Source organism: Corythoichthys intestinalis, chromosome 5 (genome assembly GCF_030265065.1).
Source record: "Corythoichthys intestinalis isolate RoL2023-P3 chromosome 5, ASM3026506v1, whole genome shotgun sequence".
In the NCBI taxonomy this organism is placed as follows: Eukaryota; Metazoa; Chordata; class Actinopteri; order Syngnathiformes; family Syngnathidae; genus Corythoichthys; species Corythoichthys intestinalis.
This window is the reverse complement of record NC_080399.1, coordinates 6,102,511-6,123,314: the sequence shown is the minus strand read 5'-3', so window position 1 is coordinate 6,123,314 and position 20,804 is coordinate 6,102,511. Positions and strand designations below refer to the sequence as shown.

The 20,804-nt window shown below is 39.1% G+C and overlaps 1 protein-coding gene across 2 annotated transcripts in view; it reads left to right on the top strand.

Moving 5' to 3' along the window:
* The window catches only part of sema3e (sema domain, immunoglobulin domain (Ig), short basic domain, secreted, (semaphorin) 3E), an 80,492-nt gene extending 62,593 nt beyond the window's left edge, over positions 1-17,899 (top strand). The window contains exons 14-17 of one of the 2 annotated variants that reach the window (XM_057837241.1): positions 2,108-2,274; positions 2,400-2,470; positions 2,573-2,706; positions 12,278-17,899. In XM_057837241.1, coding sequence (XP_057693224.1) covers positions 2,108-2,274; positions 2,400-2,470; positions 2,573-2,706; positions 12,278-12,754 — 849 coding nt within the window. In that variant the 3' untranslated portion in view covers positions 12,755-17,899. The remainder of the gene's footprint in view (positions 1-2,107; positions 2,275-2,399; positions 2,471-2,572; positions 2,707-12,277) is intronic. The other variant, XM_057837242.1, reaches the window with a different exon arrangement.
* Positions 17,900-20,804: the final 2,905 nt, after the last annotated feature.

Here is a 20,804-nt window from a genome sequence, read left to right as displayed (position 1 = left end):
TGTCAGTAATCTGATTACTTTATTCAGTAACAAGTAATCTAACGCATTCATTTTTCCAATCCAGTAATCTGATTAAAGTTAGTTTCCCTAGTGCCTGTGTGCTACTATTTTGTTTTTGCCTCATAATGTATGTAGAATGAAGAATACTGTAGTCATGTACAAAGAGCATTTCTCATCGGGGAAAAAAAAACGGGTCACGTTTATGAGCGCTGTCTGCAAAGGCCGTCAACAACATAGCATTCTGACGAGGCAGCGAGGCTAACAGTGAAAGGCAGGATACATACCGCAAATGGATGCCTTTGCTCACTAGAAATACAGCCATTACTTCACATTTCTGTCCAGTAAAGATGATACAAATATCTCCGTGCGTTGCAAACCTTACGTTGGCTGAAAAAGACTGTCAGCCGCTAAAAACTCTACATCCAATTCAACAAGGAAGCACTTGGAATTACAGCACAACGCGACGAAACTCGAAACACAGCCTACATATATCAAGGCAGTCAGCACTTCTACAGTTTGTAACCAGCCTTTATGCGCATTTTATTGTCAGTGTTTGTAACCATAGGTGGAGTTTTACTTTTGTGGGGCTGGGGGCAAAGCATGTTGATGACTGAAACAAAAGTCAAAAGTTTGGACACACCTAAACATGTTTACATTTGATATATTTTCACTACTATTGGAAATCCTCTCTGAATACATCAAAACTATGAACGAACAAGTGGAATGGCAAAAAAAGTAAAATAACTGAAAACAAGTTTTATATTCTACATTCTTCAAAGTCTTTGAGGTGTCGCCAAACTTTTGGCCAATACTGTATATATACCTATATATAAAACTGTTCAAGCTCAGTTGTTGTTGGTTGTGTTTGAAAGCTTAGGTTTACAGAAATTCTAAATATCCATCTTGCCTCCACAGGTGTTTTGGCTTAGCAAAGCAAAAGGTAGTCTCTTAGGTGGTAGTCACATGATCTGCTCAAAAAATGATTTTGACCCATTATGAAATACGTTGTAGGATTCTTGTTCATTTCATTAATTTTTTTTGTTTATTTTATTGCTTAACAACTTTTATCGACAATATTTTAACAGCTAGGTCTTTATTTTAAAGGGGAAGTTCAGAATTTTTGACATTAGGCTTTATCTTGGAGTTAGCGGGGGTTTATTTGGTCATTGGAGTTGATTTGAACAAATTCCATGCAGTTTGTCAGTTATTTGTTTGTTTCAGGGCTCCGGGGTGGCTAAGCTAGCACGAGTCAATGGTGTTTGAAATCAACTCCATCGACTAATTAAACCCCCACTAACTCAAAGATTAAGCCTTATGTGAAAAATTCAATTACATGTGATGACATTTTTTGTTGTCATTTTTATGTTGAGGCAGCAAAAGGAGAAAAATTGGTAAAAAGTAACTGATAAGTTACTTTAAAGTAACTTAGTTTTTTTGATAATAAAGTAATCGGTAAAGTAACTAGATTACTTTTTTGAGGTGTAATCAGTAATTAATTTACTTTTTAAAGTAATCTGATTAGGACACATTCAACTTTCAAGTTCCTGATTGCGTTTCCATTCACTGACATTAAATCAATAAAATACAAATATATTTTGGTTGGAGTGACTCTTAGGCATTTAATCATGTTGTCCTCCCATGTCGTGATGATGGCAGATAGATGCAGTGTTTCCGAATTTTTTTTTTTTTTTTTGGAGGGATTTCGATGAGTAATGGCACTCCAGCTCCATTGTTGTTTTGATCAGAGAACATGTAAAACGGAAGTCGCGAGCAGAAATGCGGAAGTACCTCGGACATTTCAATTAGAATAGTGTCTACATTAGATTACTGGCTGTCAGTGATGGCTCTAGACGTCCAGTTCATTATGACTGGATAGGGCAACTGGTGCATATATAGCAGAAGGATAAAAATAGCATGTTTTCGGTTTATTAGTTGTTTTGTAGAATATCGATTTACTGACCCCGTATCGATAACTCTTGCCTTGCCATATTGTGAGAACATTGCTATCGTGAGCTTTGTATCGCAAATCGTATCATATTATGAAGTACCCAAAGGTTCCCACCTTTAACATTGACCATACTACCCTTGTTTTTTGTGGTGCCTCCAGCAACATTTGTACGTGGGCTCCGAAGCAGGCGTTGCTCAGGTCAAACTGCACCAGTGCGCCCTCTATGGCTCTGAATGCGCCGATTGCTGCCTGGCTCGAGACCCTTACTGCGCTTGGGACGGTCTCACCTGCTCTAGCTACTACCCGGGTGGAGTGTACACCAAAAGGTAAGCACAAATGGTAAAAGTATTTGTTCTTCATTACTTCTACTACAACTAGGTTTTTTTTTTAATGATGCTCCAGAACTGTTTTGTCACCAACTCAAAATTACCCCTACATCCATTTTTCTCAGCAGACGATTCAGGCGACAGGATATTCGTCATGGCAACGCCGTCCAGCTGTGCAACGGCCTGCAAATTGATGGTGAGTGGAAAAGGCTAGAACGGCGCTGCACGTCAAAGAAATGCTAGAAGAATACAAACAACAGTGGTGATAGATGGTCAACAAGCCTGTTTGTCAATCCAGATGAACAATGGCACAAATCCGAGGAGAAGACTGTGTATGGTGTCGAAGGCAACAGCACATTGCTTAACTGTGTCCCTCGATCTCTTCACGCCAAGGTGCTCTGGTTCATACAAAATGGGGACAACAAACAAGAGGTGAGTGTCAGATGGAAACTTGCTCCCAAAACTGCACTGTATTGGAATAAATACAAGCTTCATGCACGAAAAATCCATTTTCCGAGGCTTTTTCCCTTCATATTTCGAAAAATTAATCATCATACAAAAGATAATGCGTACTGTAATAGATCATTCCCACTCGCAGAAATGCAATAATGTAACTATTTTTGACTATAAAAATGTTAAACTAAACTAAACCACAATGTGCTAAACAATGCCATGTATATGAAACATAAGAATATACAGTTGTGCCTTGACATTTGAAATGAATCAGTGCCAGAGTTGCTGTCGATTCATGATTTTTTTCGTATTTTGAACCACATTTTACATGAAAATCGCCTATTTCGTTCCAAGCTCTACAATAGACCCTACCCACATGACGTCACAACTCCGCTCTCCTGAATGGTACCGCCCAATTGTCCGTCAAAACATAGTGTTAACCTGTTACGGCTACGTACATTCCTCCTATTTACAGCGTGTTTTTCTGCTCCTTAACATTAATAATCAAAATGGTGAAGGCGTGTGTGGCTGTTGGTTGCACTAACAGAGAAGATGGAAGGAGAGACTTGAAGTTTTACCGTATTCCGAGGGATCCAAAGAGGAGAGCGAAATGGACGGCTGCAATTCGACGTGAAAACTGGACACCAAAAAATCACCACAGACTATGTAGTAGTCATTTTATATCCGGTAAGATGCATTTAAGATATACTTAGAGGGTTTTGGGCTGACAAATAGCCACAATTAAGATCATTGCTAGGCTAATCGCCGACAACATACACGTACTGTATGTATGTAGTGAGAGTGCTATCGCTAAACCATATAAACTTTAAAAGCCTTAACTCCATTGACAAATGACATGAAATACATTAGACTTGACAGTGGATGTTAGCAATAACAAAAGATTTTGAATTGAAAATTTCGTAACTCACCTTTCCAAGCACAAGATAGATTCCTGCCGAATTTTCGTGGACCAGGACCTGTTTCACCCAACCAGCAACGAAGTATTTATAAGCCTCCAAGCTCTTGAAGTTTTTCAAATTTTCGTGAGAATAGGCTGATTTTGTGTGGACAACATAATTGTAAATATCAGCGTAGCAGATGTCAGGCAGACAGGGCGAAGACAGTGGGTTGAAAAACATCGATTTGGGCATCAAATATGGATCTGGCGACTGTATAGAACAAAGCTTTTCCACATAACGCCTTTTATGCAACACATCCAGTGAGTTTACGGCATCAGAAAGCACCGGGTCTTCCATGAAATGCATTTTAAATTCCTCGATCAATTGAAACCAATGCTAATACAGAGACAAAATGACGGACAAGTGGGCGGAACCATACAGCGAGCACGTGGTTTTGTGACGTCGGTGGGTAGGGTCTATAACACACATGTTAAATTTGCAATGAATGTCTTCTGATTACCTGTCTTTATTTGTAGTGCTTTGTTGCCCTCTAGTGGTGCTTAAGTGTAACTAGTTAGATCAACCTCATTCTACAGACGTTATCGCATGACTGCACTTCTGAAAGACCACATTAAATGTTATAATCAAGGTAAAGAAAGAGTAAAACAGGAGCCAAAAATACATATGAAACATTCAAAATACCTAATCTTACTGTTAATATAGAATATAATGCAAAGGAAAAAAGAGGTAAAAGTAACCTTACATTTCGAGTGAGGCGATGTCCAAATTGAAAGTGAGTAGTGGACCTTACGTGGCCAAAAAAACACTCTTTAGCAACTTTCACACGTACCTGAACACCGTTAAAATCCTGGGATATAAACGGGTAGCCCTTATGTGTGACTGGTCGACTGACACGGAGATTACGGGGACATTTACCGGGTCACGTCATAGTACAATGTCCGAGACTTACCCGGGATGCTAAATGTGTAAAAACAGGCATTTAATTCCCGGCGCGAAGGCTAATGACGCACTGTAAATATCATGGCTGTTCGCTAGCGAAAAGCGGTAATCAAAATTATCAACATGGCAAACTGGAAATAGAAAAATTAAACTGAAAACATAATGAATTTAAATTGCTACTGGATCACAAGAGCTGAGGAAGAGTCCATTGTCCATCTTTGGAAACAAACTGAAAACATAATGAAATTAAATTGCTACTGGATCACAGAGCCGAGGAAGAGTCCATTGTCCATCTTTGGTAACATGGTTTATTTAGTTGCTGATGCCGACCAAAAGTGACGTAATGTCCGGGTTATAAAATCGCGCCAGCCGCTCAACCCGCGCAGAGAGCACCGAGTTGCCAACACGGGAAAAGTCTAAGAAAGTGTCCACCGGGTTATTCCCAGGACATCTCTCCATGTGTGAAAGCAATGACATGGGTAAATCCCTCGTCGCATTACACTGGAATTTACCGGGATAAAAATCTGAAAGGGGCTTTTGTGAGTCAAAAACGCGAAGAGACTTGTGCTCTTTTGGCGAAGACATTGAGCCCATGCCAACACAAACACTGTCGCGCCTGTGAGTCTTACAATATATTAAAGGGTACCACAGGTACATAGAAAGACATGTAATTCTTAAAAGATAACTGTTCGCAATGATCCAACAAGCACCAAAGGGATGTACAAACTGTCAAATGGCAGCAAGTCAATATCTCAGCAAGCCGCCTAGGATCGGTTTAAAGACACTGCTGATGAGCTGGAATTGGATGCAGGTACGACATTGGGAACTCATTCCACAGCTCTGGAGCAAAACAATCTGACCAGCAGCAGAATGTGGCAAAATCATGGCAGTCATCATACTAGCTTCGCTTGCTAGCTACCACAGCTACTCACCCAGTCTAGCCCAACCGCGTCATAACCCCCATTGCACGTGTGAACATGTACTAAATAATATGGATTTTTAAATCACTGGCAATAAAATTTGTGTTTTAAACGACATATTTTAGTAAAAGACAACAATTGTGGCTAATTAGAGCCTGCAAGTGTTTAAGTTCGAGGTTCCCTTTCATTTTTTTCCCTCCACTTGATCTTTCTGATTAACATAAAAATCATAACTTTTAAGGTAAATCTGGTGGTACAACCCTAAAAGAAACATTTTTGGTGTTTCATTGGCAGGCTTGTGTCAAACCACAATTTAATCCCGTAATGGCACTATGTCAGACTCACTAGTGGAAATTTCCTACCCATTTGTAAACGGTAGAAAAATACAAAGTATCAACAATAAATTCCTAAGTCACCTTTATCATATGTTTTTGAGGAAGGGTGTTCAAATGTTTACAGACAAGAGTACAGGCAACAGCAATTAATGGATAGGCATTAGATTATACATGATTATATGAAAATATATTTCTTCTGCATCTGTAAGGTTTAACTGTCGTATTGTGTTCGGGTAACAAACAAAAAAAAAAACAAAAAAAAAATCAAATCAATGGTACTTTACAAACCCAAAATTGAAAACTGGTCATTCTTGACACGAAAACAATATATTGCAAATGTATTGTATTTTCAGGCTGAGTTTAATCACAGATCAAATTAGTAGTGTTGCACCGATACCATTTTTTGGCCCCGATACCGATACTTGGCTGTGCAGTATCGGCCGATACCACCCCGATTATATATATATAATTTTTTTTTTCCCAAAGAGCTACGTAATTGGATGTGAAATCATTGCTATCAAGGCTTTGTCAGGCTGTTGCTTACCTTTGCAAAATAGGAAAAAGACTAGTACAAAGTATAATACTAGCCCAACAGTAAGAAAGTAAAAATAAGTTCATAATAATAAACTCTGAATGAACTGAGTAAACTTTTTTTTAAACCTCTCAAAGGCCAAACAGTGCAACTTTCATGAAATTATTGTCACATTCTGCTGCTGGTTAGATTGTGTTTTGTTGCTGGGCTGTTAGTGGGGGCGTTCTTGACGTCGCACCTGAATCCAATGCGGGCTCATCAACGCAGCATTTAAGCACGGGTGAGCTCAGAGAAGGCTGCCGAGATATTTGCTTTGCTGATCGCCATTTGACATCTCGCACTATAGTCTCGCTACATTTGCTTGTTACGCCCCTGCATTGGGTTTTTTCTGGTAGTGTGCTGCACTCGTTTGTAACCTCTACCCTGTGCAGGTATTTGAGTGTTTTTATTTTGGTTTTTTGGCTCGCTGCCTATCGTCTTAGTTATTAAATCTTCGAGTTTGTAGTATTAAGCTCCGTCGACCTGCTGTCACGGTCTCCTTTTGTTATTTCTACTATCCCGCGATCGCGTGTTATTTTTTGTTTACAATCATTAAACCCTTGTACTTATCCCCTGCTTGTTGTCCGCTTCGAGGTCCAACCTTGTTTCCGCATTTGCGGACGCTCACAATTATAAGTAATAATAATTGACCACAGCATCCCGTCTCTCTATTAGCCTCGTTTTTTCGGGAGGGGGTGGGTCCCTTATTTCTATTTCTGAAAGGTGGCAACCCTACTTTGGAAACAGTTCAAAAATTACTGCAGCATTTCTTTCAGTAAAAGACAATAAAAGTTAAGTAGACGTAGTGAACTGACCAGAGAATGTTGCACCTGTCCAGCGCCCTTCCTCTGGATAGCAGTTCTGCTCTTGCAGGCACAAACTCGTTGTGTTCGTTCACGTTTCGTCTTCACATGTTTTATCAGGTTCGAGGTATTGAAACTGGCCGATTCAACTCCACATCTCGAAACTTTCAGGCCGCAAATCTTGCACGCAGCCATTGATTTTAATTGACGGGATTTCTATTTTGAAATATTTCCCGACTGCCGCCATGTCATTGGTCAGAAGTGGCTATTGGCCCGTTCTCATTGGTCTGGACCAGGCCAATAGCGATAGCTGTTTGGTGGTCACGTGTCATCACACAACACAGAGACAAAGTGTAGTGAGCGCCAGGAGGAAAAAAAAAGGCTGCGGTCAAATGTTATAATAATGGACCGGTAAATGGTATCGGCGCCGTCTTTGTTGGTACTCGCCGATACAGATACCACCATTTTGGGCCGGATCGGCGCCCCCTGCCGATACTAGTATCGGTATCGGTGCATCTTTACAAATTAGATCCGATAGCAAAAATTTGTTGTATTCAATTTATGCGCTAAGCGTTCAAAATTATATATATTTTTTCAAATTCACTGATTCGTTAATAGTTTGTTTTAAAATCGTACATCGATGTAGAATAATCAAACAGTAGTTTACAATTACAGCCAAATAAGAGTCCTGTGGTATATTACACTACCCTGCACGATGCCACTTTGTAGTCAAAATGTTTGTGCTGTTAAAAAACAAGTCATGTCCAATTGAGTTCATCTTATATGCAATCATAGTGCCTGAGGACTATTTTCCACTAAATTCTTGTCATAACACACACAAAAATGCACCAAGATCCAACGGAGTGCAAATTTTAAATCCTTAGTATTCTTGTCAGCGCTACACAGCAACTGAACCATGCAGTGTGGAATAGTATTTTATAATTGAGGTGATTGGAATTGAAAAGCACATAAATGGCTTCGGCTCATGATAAACTATGTTGTTGTTTTAAATGTGATTTGGAATGTCCTGTGTATATTTCGCTGTGTTTTTCAGTGCGTCACAACACAGTCTACTCAAGAAAATGAGGTTTTCTGCATCACTGCACCACTGGAAATCATTATATTGCACTTCAATAACTTCATTTATGGTTGTGTAGAGGCTGGAAATGCCTTCTTTGAAACAGCATAACTAAACCAATGATTCGCTAACTGGGGTCTCAGCACCTTTTGGGAATTTCCAGCCATAAGTTTTATAATTATTTGAAAGGCAATGTATAATGTATCACAAGATTTTGAGCAAAGGATTGGGTGGAGGTAAATGCAGGATTTCAGGAACAAATGAAACATTTTGGCGCATTCTATCAGAATAATGATGAAATAAATACTAAAACCCATGAAAATCTAAACAAATAATCATAGAAAACAACAAAGAAGCCCGAGACAATGACATCCGCTAAAAATAAGCACACAACTAAATACAAACAAAGTGACGAGATGACAAGGAACACCTGGATGCACACCTGATGGAAGCTGATTGGCTCCAAAACCAGATTGGGTTAACGAGCACATGTGAAACAGAAACTCTAATCAGCACAAGAACCAAACACACAGGGAAAAACATGCTATGAAATACGACATCAAGTGACTTTAACCCTTTAACACCTGGGCCTATTTTGTCTGTCTATTTTGCCTTTGATGTTGCCTTTATATTTCAAAGAAAAAAATGTTCACAATGGCCTGGTTGAGTCCTTTTTTTCAGGACACCATAACCTTCATGTCCAAACTGTTGTTTTCTTCATTGACCAATTATAATCAACATTTTGGACTGAAGCGAATAGGTACCGTTCGCACACACCAATTGTTTTCATTAGTCTAACACATTCGTCTAACTATAGTTTAGGCAGACTTCACTCCATGCCCTTGAACACAGTAAAGTGAATCACCTTATCGGGGCTCCTGAGGGGGAGATGGAAAAATGGTACCGTTTCTCGTTGGCACCGTCTAACCCAGACATGTCCAAAGTCCGGCCTGGGGGCCAAATGCGGCCCGTGGTCAAATTTCATCCGGCCCCCAGCCTCTGTCATAAAATCAATAACGTCTGGCCCGCACACAGACTTAATAAATTGGTCAGCAGTACTGCTACTAGCATATGAGGTAGCTTACACACTAAATGCTGCTCCTCATTTACCCACTAAAAAGCAACATTACCCTAAGCAACATTACCCCGTGTGACCTTTTACTCACAATTTTCTAAAATGGCGACAATCAACAAAAAAAAGTTGACTGTGACGGCCGACACTTCAAGGATAGGTGGAAATTGGACTTTTTCTTCACTAAAATACGCAACAACTGTGTTTGCCTCATTTGCAAAGAGACAGTTGCTGTTTTTAAAGCGTTCAATGTATGGCGATTTTACCAAACAAGACACGCTGACATGATGGCAAGATTACAGGGAAGATACGTAGTGAGAAATTGAAGCAACTTGAAGCTAGCTTAATGTTACAGCAGCAGTGTTTCACAAGAGCCCGAGAGTCGAAAGTTTAGCCACAAAGGCTAGTTGCGAGATTGCTGAAATTATTAATTAAAAAAATAATAATAAAGCAAATGTGACACACCTAATGGCTCGCTAAAATTTGCTTAAATATATTGTTCAACATAAAGGACATCAGCCAAGGTCGGCCCCCTACATGTTTACCACACCAAATCTGGCCCCCTTTGCAAAAAGTTTGAACACCCCTGGTCTAACTGTTTGCATTACTTGAACACACGGAATATAATTAATCAGAGTATAGTATCATTTCTCATATTTACTGTAGGACTGAACTACTCTAAACACACATAATATAAGATAAATAGCACACCATAGTTTAATCCAAAGCAGAATAGATACACAACGCCATCTTATCATAGAAGTGCAACGTGTGCGTCACGAGCAAGATTGACGCACCAAACTCTTGCAGTAAGTTCTGCAAGGACAAAGAGCAGCGCACTTTGTCCCAAAACAAGTAGAACCAGCCCGGATAACAAATTTGATAGCGGGCGCTTGGGACGTCAAGACCAGCGTCGGTCGCTATAGCAACCACGTCCCATCCACGGACGAACCTAACCACCCAAAACTGGCCACAGAGGGATGGTCCCGAAACAACACATAGGCACACCTTCAGCCCGGCCTACTCCACCACGGACTTAAAAAAACACTGGACACTGAGATAACACAGATTTTGCTGCTCGGAAACATTTTCTATGTAGCCTTGTTTTGAATCCAGACTTGTTCCTCCATCGTCTGTTTTTGCCTTGTTTTTTGACCATTGTCAACGAATAAATTGTCAACCTGCTTTCGGTGAGTCTTCTTCAAACTTTTGAAACATGGAGTCAGTACAAAGGGTTAACATAAGAGGTGAATGCGCGGAATTTCCGCCTTCCCGTTTAGCGCACAGGCTGTTGCCGTTTCCGTGTGGCTTAGCGAATTCCAACAGGACCTAAAAAGACAACAACAACAAAAATCCCAAAATGTTTTGTCAAAATGTGTAATATTGATGTCCCATTGACAACCAAATATGCACAACGAAATATTTTGAAGCTTGATAATATTTATTCAACCTTTGAGGGTAAACATTCAACAGGAAAAAATGAGACTGAATAGTTTCATATTTGATGATTCAACTGAAACAGCAGGTATGGTCATCATCGTTTTTGTTCTTTCTACAAACTATGGTCAAAACAGGCTGTATACAGTAGACCAATACTGTAAATTAGATGATATATATATACAGGGGTGAAAGTGGGCCGGAACGGCCCGGAACACCGTTCCGGCAAGAGTTTCCGAGCTGGTACGCCGTATGGTGCTTTGATCCCAAAAATATGAAGGCAACTGTCAAAACCCTAATGTGTGATGGTTTGTTTAAAGTATTTTATTTTGTCAAATGTAGCCCTCAGGTGGTGGCGTTGGGTGTTGTTGGTGTAGGCATTTGTGGTTAAGTTTGGAGATACAGTACTTTTTGTGTAGTTGTTTAACGATATGTCATGAGAGAAGTGTAAATACGTTAGCATTCGTAGCATCTAAGCTAACAGACGTTATTATGCATATTGGGCTGATTTGATTGACTAAATTTACATATTGTTTGTACTGGTGGAACATTTGACGTATATATTAAGTAAATAAAAAAACGAAAAGTAAATGTATACATTAGCTTCAATATTAATGTACATCCAATGTTCTCAAATAGATAAAATTTAGGTTTTGCATTTAGGAAATGTGGGGGGAGAATTAGGAGGTTGAGGTTACTGCTGTTTTTGTTAACTTTTGTTTTGCAAATCATTGAAAAATACAATTTTGAATGAAAAGCGTTTTTTTTTTTTTGTTTGTTTGTTTGTGTTATAGGAATAAATGTGCCAAAAGCATTTTTATCTGCATTTCATTGCATTTAGGAGGTCTGATTCGCCGACTCATCCAAAGAAAACAACGACAAATCTCGCCCATCCTCTTCCTCGAGTTGATGAAATAATGCATTAGCTTGCGCTAAATTTAGTTTTTTGATTCATGCTACACGTTTCAAAGTCGCTCGCTCAATCCAACCGATCTTCGCTCGCTACCTCACTTCCCTCCCTTAGGTGGCGCCTCACTTAACAATCTATCAAAAATGTTCACATTACGTCCGTCCTCCATATCCTCACAATGGCTCCTGGGATATGTAGTTTTTCATGGTGCTTTCTGTTTTGAAAAAGCACAAGAAATGATGGAAATATGAACAGAAACACATGGTCCATGGAGGGTTTTAATGTTTATTTATGTGGGCAATAAAACTAAAACTCAAACTTATCTCCTGTTTTACTTGGTCGATTGACTTGAAGTAAAATCGGGGGTGGACCTCAACTTCCGCACTTTAAAATGAAACCAGCCACTGACATATGGGTGATATAATTACAGCGTGACAAGATTTCAAAAATATATGCATAAACGTGTCACCACCGACACGTCCAGTGTTAAAGGGTTAAACATGTCCTTGCACTTAAATCATTTGACAAACCTCCATTTAAACTCTTCTTTCCCCTCTCTGCTCAGGTTCACGAAGACGAGCACGTGATCTGGACTCCGCAAGGGCTTCTTCTTCTTAGCGTCCGTAGCTCTGACGCCGGCGTGTACGTCTGCCAGACAGTGGAACACGGCTACGTGCACACCCTATTACGCGTCACCCTACACGTGCTCAGCGGGGACGCTTTGGACCACGCTATCAAGCCTAACCATGACAAAACCGGAGCCCCATGTCAGTCCCAGGCCAACCCCTCCACACGCCCAAATTTCAGCCCCAGAGCTGCTTTGCCCGGCCCCCATTCCAGGCAGTGGTACAAGGAGTTCCTCCAACTGGTCGACTACAGGGACGCCCAAAGAGTGGATGAATACTGCGAGAGGGTGTGGTGCCCCGATAAGAAACGTAAAAAGAGCAAAAAGAAATTTGTCTCTTCCAGAGGTGAGAAGAAAGCTAAAATCAGGGTGGCTGAAGGTAGCCAACGTGCTCCCAGACACACGTTAGACACCTGAGAGCAGACACACCCACTCGCACTCACGCAAACACACCACACACATCACTTCCTTAGTGGATTTAGTAGGATTTTGTACAAAACAAATATATAAAAATTAAAATTAACGCAGATGATTGCATTCTAACGCCTTTTAAAAGACTTGGCTAGCCAATTACAGGAAATATTCACACTCATAACAGGACAATTTAGGGTCTTCAATGAAACAAATATGCATGATTTTCAAGAGTGCTTGAAGAACAAGCCAAGGTTCTTCAGACACATTTCGCATTGTGACTAAATTAGACAAAACTAGCATTGCTGTAGCTCAATTTAGCTTAGCATAGTTCATCCATTTTCTATAGTGCTTAATCTTATTGGACTTATAGTTGTTCCACAATGCTTCCAATTGTAATTTCATGACAAAAAGACCATGATTGTGACGCAGGATAGCTGCACTTTGACGTTTTGTACTCTTCCTACTAAATTCCAGCGGTAGCCGTTACATATTGACATTTAGTTCGATGATGCAGTTTTCAGACTGACTTTGAAAAGATATGCAGCGCTTGCCTTTTTGTGTTCTATCAAGTGATGATCTGTCACCGACGGGCTGTCGGTCAGCGGTGCGAAAAACGAGGGCCTCCCTCCTCGGAGGCTAGGGGGCAAACAGTAATTAGGTGACAAGGACGTTGATTTGCGGGGACAAGACACTGTAAATACAAGCTCCCGTGATCTGAACCCCGCCGTCAATCCCAATGCACTCAGTGGTCTCTTTGCAACTGTACTCGTGCTGTGAACGCACTGCATGTGTATCTCACTGTATCTGTCATGACAGAAAAAAAATGTCTCTGGAAAAATGATTAGGAGCCCAAAATTACTCTGAACATTTTGCCAGTTTTTGAAAATAAATGCTCAAATTGACAGTATTTGGACTTCAAAAGGTTGGTGGTTAATGGCATAAAATAAAATGTTCAATTTACTGAAATTCATATGGTGGGTCAAGTCTACACACTATTTTCAAATGCCAGTTATTATAAGTATTTATGTATATGTTTGGTCTCTAGTAGAAGCATATGGAAGGTTTTATGCAGCGTGGTTTTTGGCAGTGCTTTTAATTTTCATCTTAATCTTTGTCTTTTGAATAAAAATACTTATTAGTCTAGTCTTAGTCTAGTTTTTATCAATGCAAACTGTAAATGTTTAGTCTGTAAAATTAAAGTTTTAGTCTGAAAATAAATAAATAAATAAATTAGTGTTGTCAAATGATTAAAATTTTTCATCGGGTTGATTACAGTTTAAAAATTAATTAATCGTAATTAAATGCAATTCAAACCATGTATAAAATATGCCATATTTTTCTGTAAATTATTGTTGAAATGGAAAGATAAGACACAAGACGAATATATACATTCAACATATGGTCCATAAGTACTGTATTTGTTTATTATAACAATAAATCAACAAGATGGCATTAACATTATTGACATTCTGTTAAAGCAATCCATGGATAGAAAGACTTGTAGCACTTAAAACAGACATGTCCAAAGTCCGGCCCGGGGGCCAAATGCGGCCCGTGGTCAAATTTCATCTGGCCCCCAGCCTCTGTCATAAAATCAATAACGTCTGACCCGCACACAGACTTGATAAATTGGTCAGCAGTACTGCTACCAGAATATGAAGTAGCTTACACACTAAATGCTGCTCCTCATTTACCCACTAAAAGGCAGCAGCACTCTAAGCTACATTACCCCGTGTGACCCTTTACTTCCATTTTTTTTCTAAAATGACGATAATCAACAAAAAAAAGAAAGTTGACTGCGACGGCCGACGCTTCTAGGATAGGTGGAAATTAGACTATTTCTTCACTAAAATATGCAAAATCTGTGTATGCTTATTTGCAAAGAGACAGTCGCTGTTTTGTTTTTAGTTTTTACCAAACTAGACACGCTGAAATGTGCGACAACATTACAGGGAAGATACGCAGCAAGAAATTAAAGCAACTTGAAGCTAGTTTAATTTCACAGAGTCAGTATTTCGCAAGAGCTCGAGAGTCGAAATTGCGAGAATGTTGAAATTATTCATTAAAAAAAATAATGAAGCAAATGTGACATACAGAATGGCTTGCTAAAATTTGCTTAAATATATTGTTCTCTGTAAAGGACGTCAGCTGAGGTCGGCCCCCCACATTTTTACCTCACAAAATCTGGCCCACATTACAAAAAGTTTGGACACCCCTGACTTAAAAGATACATTTTAGTACGAGTTATAGAAATTTTATTTTAAAACCCCTCTTAATGTATTTGTTTGAATAAAATTTGTAAAATTTTCAATCAAAAAATAAACTAGTAGCCAGCCATTGTTGATGTCAATTATTACACAATGCTCATGGGTCGCACCCAAGCACCAGCAGAGGGCGACAAAACTCCAAAAAACACAAGTAACAAGTGGCGATAAGGCTGTACTGTCATTTTAATCTGTTTGAGCGGGGCATGTGCGCTAATTGAGTCAAATATTTTAAAGTGATTAATTGAAAAAATTAATTACCGCCCGTTAACGCGATAATTTTGACAGCCCTAAAATAAATGAATAAATAAATAGGTAAAGCTTTCCAAAAATTTCAACATTGACAGACGAGAATATATTGTAGCGTCTACAAGGACATCGACTTCCTGGTGGCAATACACACTCAGTAACAAAACAGTATATAACTTTCAAATAATTATACTCACCTGGACGCCACGTACTGTGTGTAAAAAAAATGTTGTCCGAGAGTTTTAGCACCAGCACAAGTCTAATGCTAACATGAATGCTATGCTAACTAGGGGTCGGAACTTCTTGGTACCTCACGGTACGATTTGCGATGCAAATCTCACGATAACTATCTCACGATATGGCAATATGACAATTATTGATACATTTGTCAGGAAATCTTCTCTAAAACAGCTAATAAACAGAAAAATCAGCTATCTTAATCTTTCTGCTGTAAGTTTATCACTACCCACATAGCAGTCCGACATTGAATAAACGTTGATTTTTCCGTCAAAATCATCAGTATGGTTGACATCGAAATTTTTGACGTCAAGTGATGTTGAAACAACGTTGTGGTATGTCAGGCGATGGTTGGGTTAACATTGTTTTATAGTTGATCAACTAGTTGATTTATGATTGACCGGGTAATATGATTGAAACGTCACTGAATTATGGATGAGTGTGTGTTTTGGTCGAAAACATAACATTGATTCAGCGTTGTTCCAATATTATGAATAATCGAAATGATGTTTAAATTTGTAAGGATTTCAATGCTGGAACAACATTGAGAGTGCAAAAGTGACGTTGATTCAACGATATAAGATCGACAGCGGAATGTTTATCCAACATCTTTTCCACGTCGGTCTGCTATCTGGGTAGTATACATCCAATCAACGAATTGGGAGGGTGGCAGTGAATGACTAACTATGGGCAGTAGGCGAGGTACACCCTTAATTGTTTGCCAGCCAATCGCAGTGCACAAGGAGAAACACAGGAGCCCGGGATTGATCCCTTGATCTCAGAACTGTGAGGCGGACATGCTAATCACTCTGCCACCATGCCGGCCTAGATTAACATTAGCCATATTATGGCTAATTGCATTGTGATGCCCCACTAGATGATTTATTTTTTGATAATGCTGCCATAACAAATCCCAAAAATCTTAGTTTAGAGACACTAAATGGCCAATAGGCATAACTGCAGTGCTAAGCTGTAACCAGCCCTTGTACAAAGGCAGAAGGCTTCTACATTCACTTTGAAGGCAACATGCATATTGGCCCAAAAACGATAATGAAAAACCGTTGGTAACACTTTGTAATAGACTATCCGTTTTACTAGTTAATAGATCATTAGCAAACTGTTGATAAATGATTTATTGTTGATTTGTGAAGTATTTGTTAACAGTTTGTTAAGCATTTACAGGGTGTTCCAATATGGTTGACCCCATTCTAAATGCCCATGCTAGTTGATGGATCTTAATAAAACTATATACACTTTATGTTGAAGGTCATAAGTTTTATTGGTTAAATATACGAAGAAAATTACAAATATTTGTTCGGTTCTATGGCAGATTTTCATAAATGTGCAACATGAGTGCTGCCTGCAAAATGCTTTATCAAAATGCCTTTTCTTCTTTTTCTTAGCCTGAAAAGATAGAAATGCCAAACGCTACACGCAAAAACTTGAAACGTTTCAACACAAACTGTGTTTTAGGCTTAAGAACACCCTGTAAATGCGTAACAAACTGTTAACAAATACTTCACAAATCAACAATAAATCATTTATCAACAGTTTACTAATGATCTATTAACTAGTAAAACGGATAGTTACTATAAAGTGTTATCAAACCGTTGTTGATATTAACACATATCTTTTTAAAATGACATACCCGACAATATCGGACCTCATTAATGTCCACCTATGTGGACGCCAGGCCTCAAAGAGTATTATATTATTATTTTAAAGAATTGAACAAAGTCGTATTTTTCATATTATTATTATTTTTTTCATCATTAAATTGATAAATTAATAAAACGTTCATAAAATTAAAATGAAGAAAAAATAAGGTGTAGTTTTGGCCCCAAAAAATACTGTATATTTCAATTCATTTAAACTGGGAGGATTGGCTATAAATCTTTCAGAGTCATTGATGGTGCTAGATGCCCAATGTATTTTGACTGGGGGGGCTGGCAGCGATCATACATCTGTCTGTCATCCAATGAGTTTGTTTTCAATATCATAAAAACTGGCGTTTGAAAAAGTGTGTAGAGATTATATCCACTGTACCTGTAAATAGCAAATTAGACAATTTTGTGGTTATCTCTAGTTTTTCTCCAGAGCTGTACATGTGTTATAAGTATAGGCCCTCTATCATTGTTATAATTTTATGATATAATTATGCTGATGTATGACAATAACTTATTCTCGTTTCTGGGTTATGTAGTTTTTAGACGTACATAAACTGGAAAAATGTATTGCTGTTGATATTTGTGTTTGTGATATTACAATTTGAATGATAATGTACAGCCAAAATGATACAAAACCACTATGATCAATACCGGAAACTTTTTTTTTTTTTTTTGTATTCTCAACATGATCTGATGAAAATAAAAGACAGTTTAAGCACTTGTAAAAGCGGAATGTTTATTGTCATGTTATTAAATTAGTTTAGGGGTCCTCTTACAACCTTTCATTCCAATGCAGGCATATGTCATAAGACAGTGTATAGTATCACTCCTGCCTTGGTCGTGGCGTCATGTGTCCTGTCTGCTTGGTATCTGCTTGCAGATAAACAGGAGATCATTGTACATGTTGTGTATGCAGTCATGACTGTTGTGTGCTTTATCATTTTATTATTTTTAACAGTTAACATGCTAACACCAAATTTTTGTTTTGTCCATTTAAAAGTTTTGTGATGGGAGAAACTCACAAATAATTATAAAGCAAATCCCAAAAATCTGGCGTACCCCCCAGGGATGCACAGATGTCACTGTTATGAGAGGCGAATAGTGCTAATTTGTGCACAAATATACAGTGCCTTGCAAAAGTATTCGGCCCCCTTGAATCTTGCAACCTTTCGCCACATTTCAGGCTTCAAACATAAAGATATGAAATTTAATTTTTTTGTCAAGAATCAACAACAAGTGGGACACAATCGTGAAGTGGAACAACATTTATTGGATAATTTAAACTTTTTGAACAAATAAAAAACTGAAAAGTGGGGCGTGCAATATTATTCGGCCCCTTTACTTTCAGTGCAGCAAACTCACTCCAGAAGTTCAGTGAGGATCTCTGAATGATCCAATGTTGTCCTAAATGACCGATGATGATAAAAAGAATCCACCGGTGTGTAATCAAGTCTCCGTATAAATGCACCTGCTCTGTGATAGTCTCAGGGTTCTGTTTAAAGTGCAGAGAGCATTATGAAAACCAAGGAACACACCAGGCAGGTCCGAGATATTGTTGTGGAGAAGTTTAAAGCCGGATTTGGATACAAAAAGATTTCCCAAGCTTTAAACATCTCAAGGAGCACTGTGCAAGCCATCATATTGAAATGGAAGGAGCATCAGACCACTGCAAATCTACCAAGACCCGGCCGTCCTTCCAAACTTTCTTCTCAAACAAGGAGATAACTGATAAGAGATGCAGCCAAGAGGCCCATGATCACTCTGGATGAACTGCAGAGAGCTACAGCTGAGGTGGGAGAGTCTGTCCATAGGACAACAATCAGTCGTACACTGCACAAATCTGACCTTTATGGAAGAGTGGCAAGAAGAAAGCCATTTCTCAAAGATATACATAAAAAGTCTCGTTTAAAGTTTGCCACAAGCCACCTGGGAGACACACCAAACATGTGGAAGAAGGTGCTCTGGTCAGATGAAACCAAAGTTGAAATTTTTGGCCACAATGCAAAACGATATGTTTGGCGTAAAAGCAACACAGCTCATCACCCTGAACACACCATCCCAACTGTCAAACATGGTGGTGGCAGCATCATGGTTTGGGCCTGCTTTTCTTCAGCAGGGACAGGGAAGATGGTTAAAATTGACGGGAAGATGGATGCAGCCAAATACAGGAACATTCTGGAAGAAAACCTGTTGGTATCTGCACAAGACCTGAGACTGGGACGGAGATTTCTCTTCCAACAGGACAATGATCCAAAACATAAAGCCAAATCTACAATGGAATGGTTAAAAAATAAACGTATCCAGGTGTTAGAATGGCCAAGTCAAAGTCCAGACCTGAATCCAATCGAGAATCTGTGGAAAGAGCTGAAGACTACTGTTCACAAACACTCTCCATCCAACCTCACTGAGCTCGAGCTGTTTTGCAAGGAAGAATGGGCAAGAATGTCAGTCTCTCGATGTGCAAAACTGATAGAAACATACCCCAAGCGACTTGCAGCTGTAATTGGAGCAAAAGGTGTCGCTACAAAGTATTAACGCAAGGGGGCCGAATAATATTGCACGCCCCACTTTTCAGTTTTTTATTTGTTAAAAAAGTTTAAATTATCCAATAAATTTTGGTCCACTTCACGATCGTGTCCCACTTGTTGTTGATTCTTGACAAAAAAATTAAATTTCACATCTTTATGTTTGAAGCCTGAAATGTGGCGAAAGGTTGCAAGATTCAAGGGGGCCGAGTACTTTTGCAAGGCACTGTATTTTATTACCTGGAACCTTGGAGCAATTTGTCCCAAATCTGCTAAAACTAATATCTTGAGTTGGTGCACCAATACACAGTTCAGTACATATAGCAATTTTAAAACAATCTGTAGCATCACATTTTACAACTCTGCAAATAATACTGCACAGTGTAAAGCTGGGGGATTTAACGATCGGGATCGAAGATTAAAACAAAATAAGATGCTGTACTTACTATTACGGCAGAGAGGTGGATGGAAAGGTTTTTCAAAGGTTTTTTTGTAACTGAAAGCAAAGAACACGACTACTGTGAATAGTCTTCTCTCGCCACCCGTCCCTCTCTGACTCCAGTCAAACGATTAGCATGTATCAGTTAGAGTCCGAGCATCATCACATTCACTTGCCCCAAGTATTTGACCACAATTGAAAACGCACAATAAACAGTGCAAAAGGTATTACCGTAATTTATGGAGTATAAGGCGCACCTGACTATAAGCCGCCAGCCACCAAATTTGACATGAAAACGGCATTTGTTCATAGATAAGCCGCACTGGACTATAAGCCGCAGTTGTCCTCATTGTATTATGGGATATTTACACCAAAAGATATTAACTTGTAACACTTCATTTGACAATGGCACCGTAAGACTGTCATGAGACCAAATAACCCACCATTAAGCTTTGAACCAATTGGCTGGAAAGCCTTATTGTCACTAAAAAGCTTCATTTGGCCATCACTGCTTCCTTGGGGTAGACAGTCAACCTCTGCTGCCACCTGCTCTCAACACTGTTGTCATGCAACATTCCTCCTAGAATGCATGGTGGCGCTACGGATGTAAATAACAGTCATGGTTTGTGCTAATTATTTCTTCCGTTACTGTTCCAGTTGTTTCATTATTTG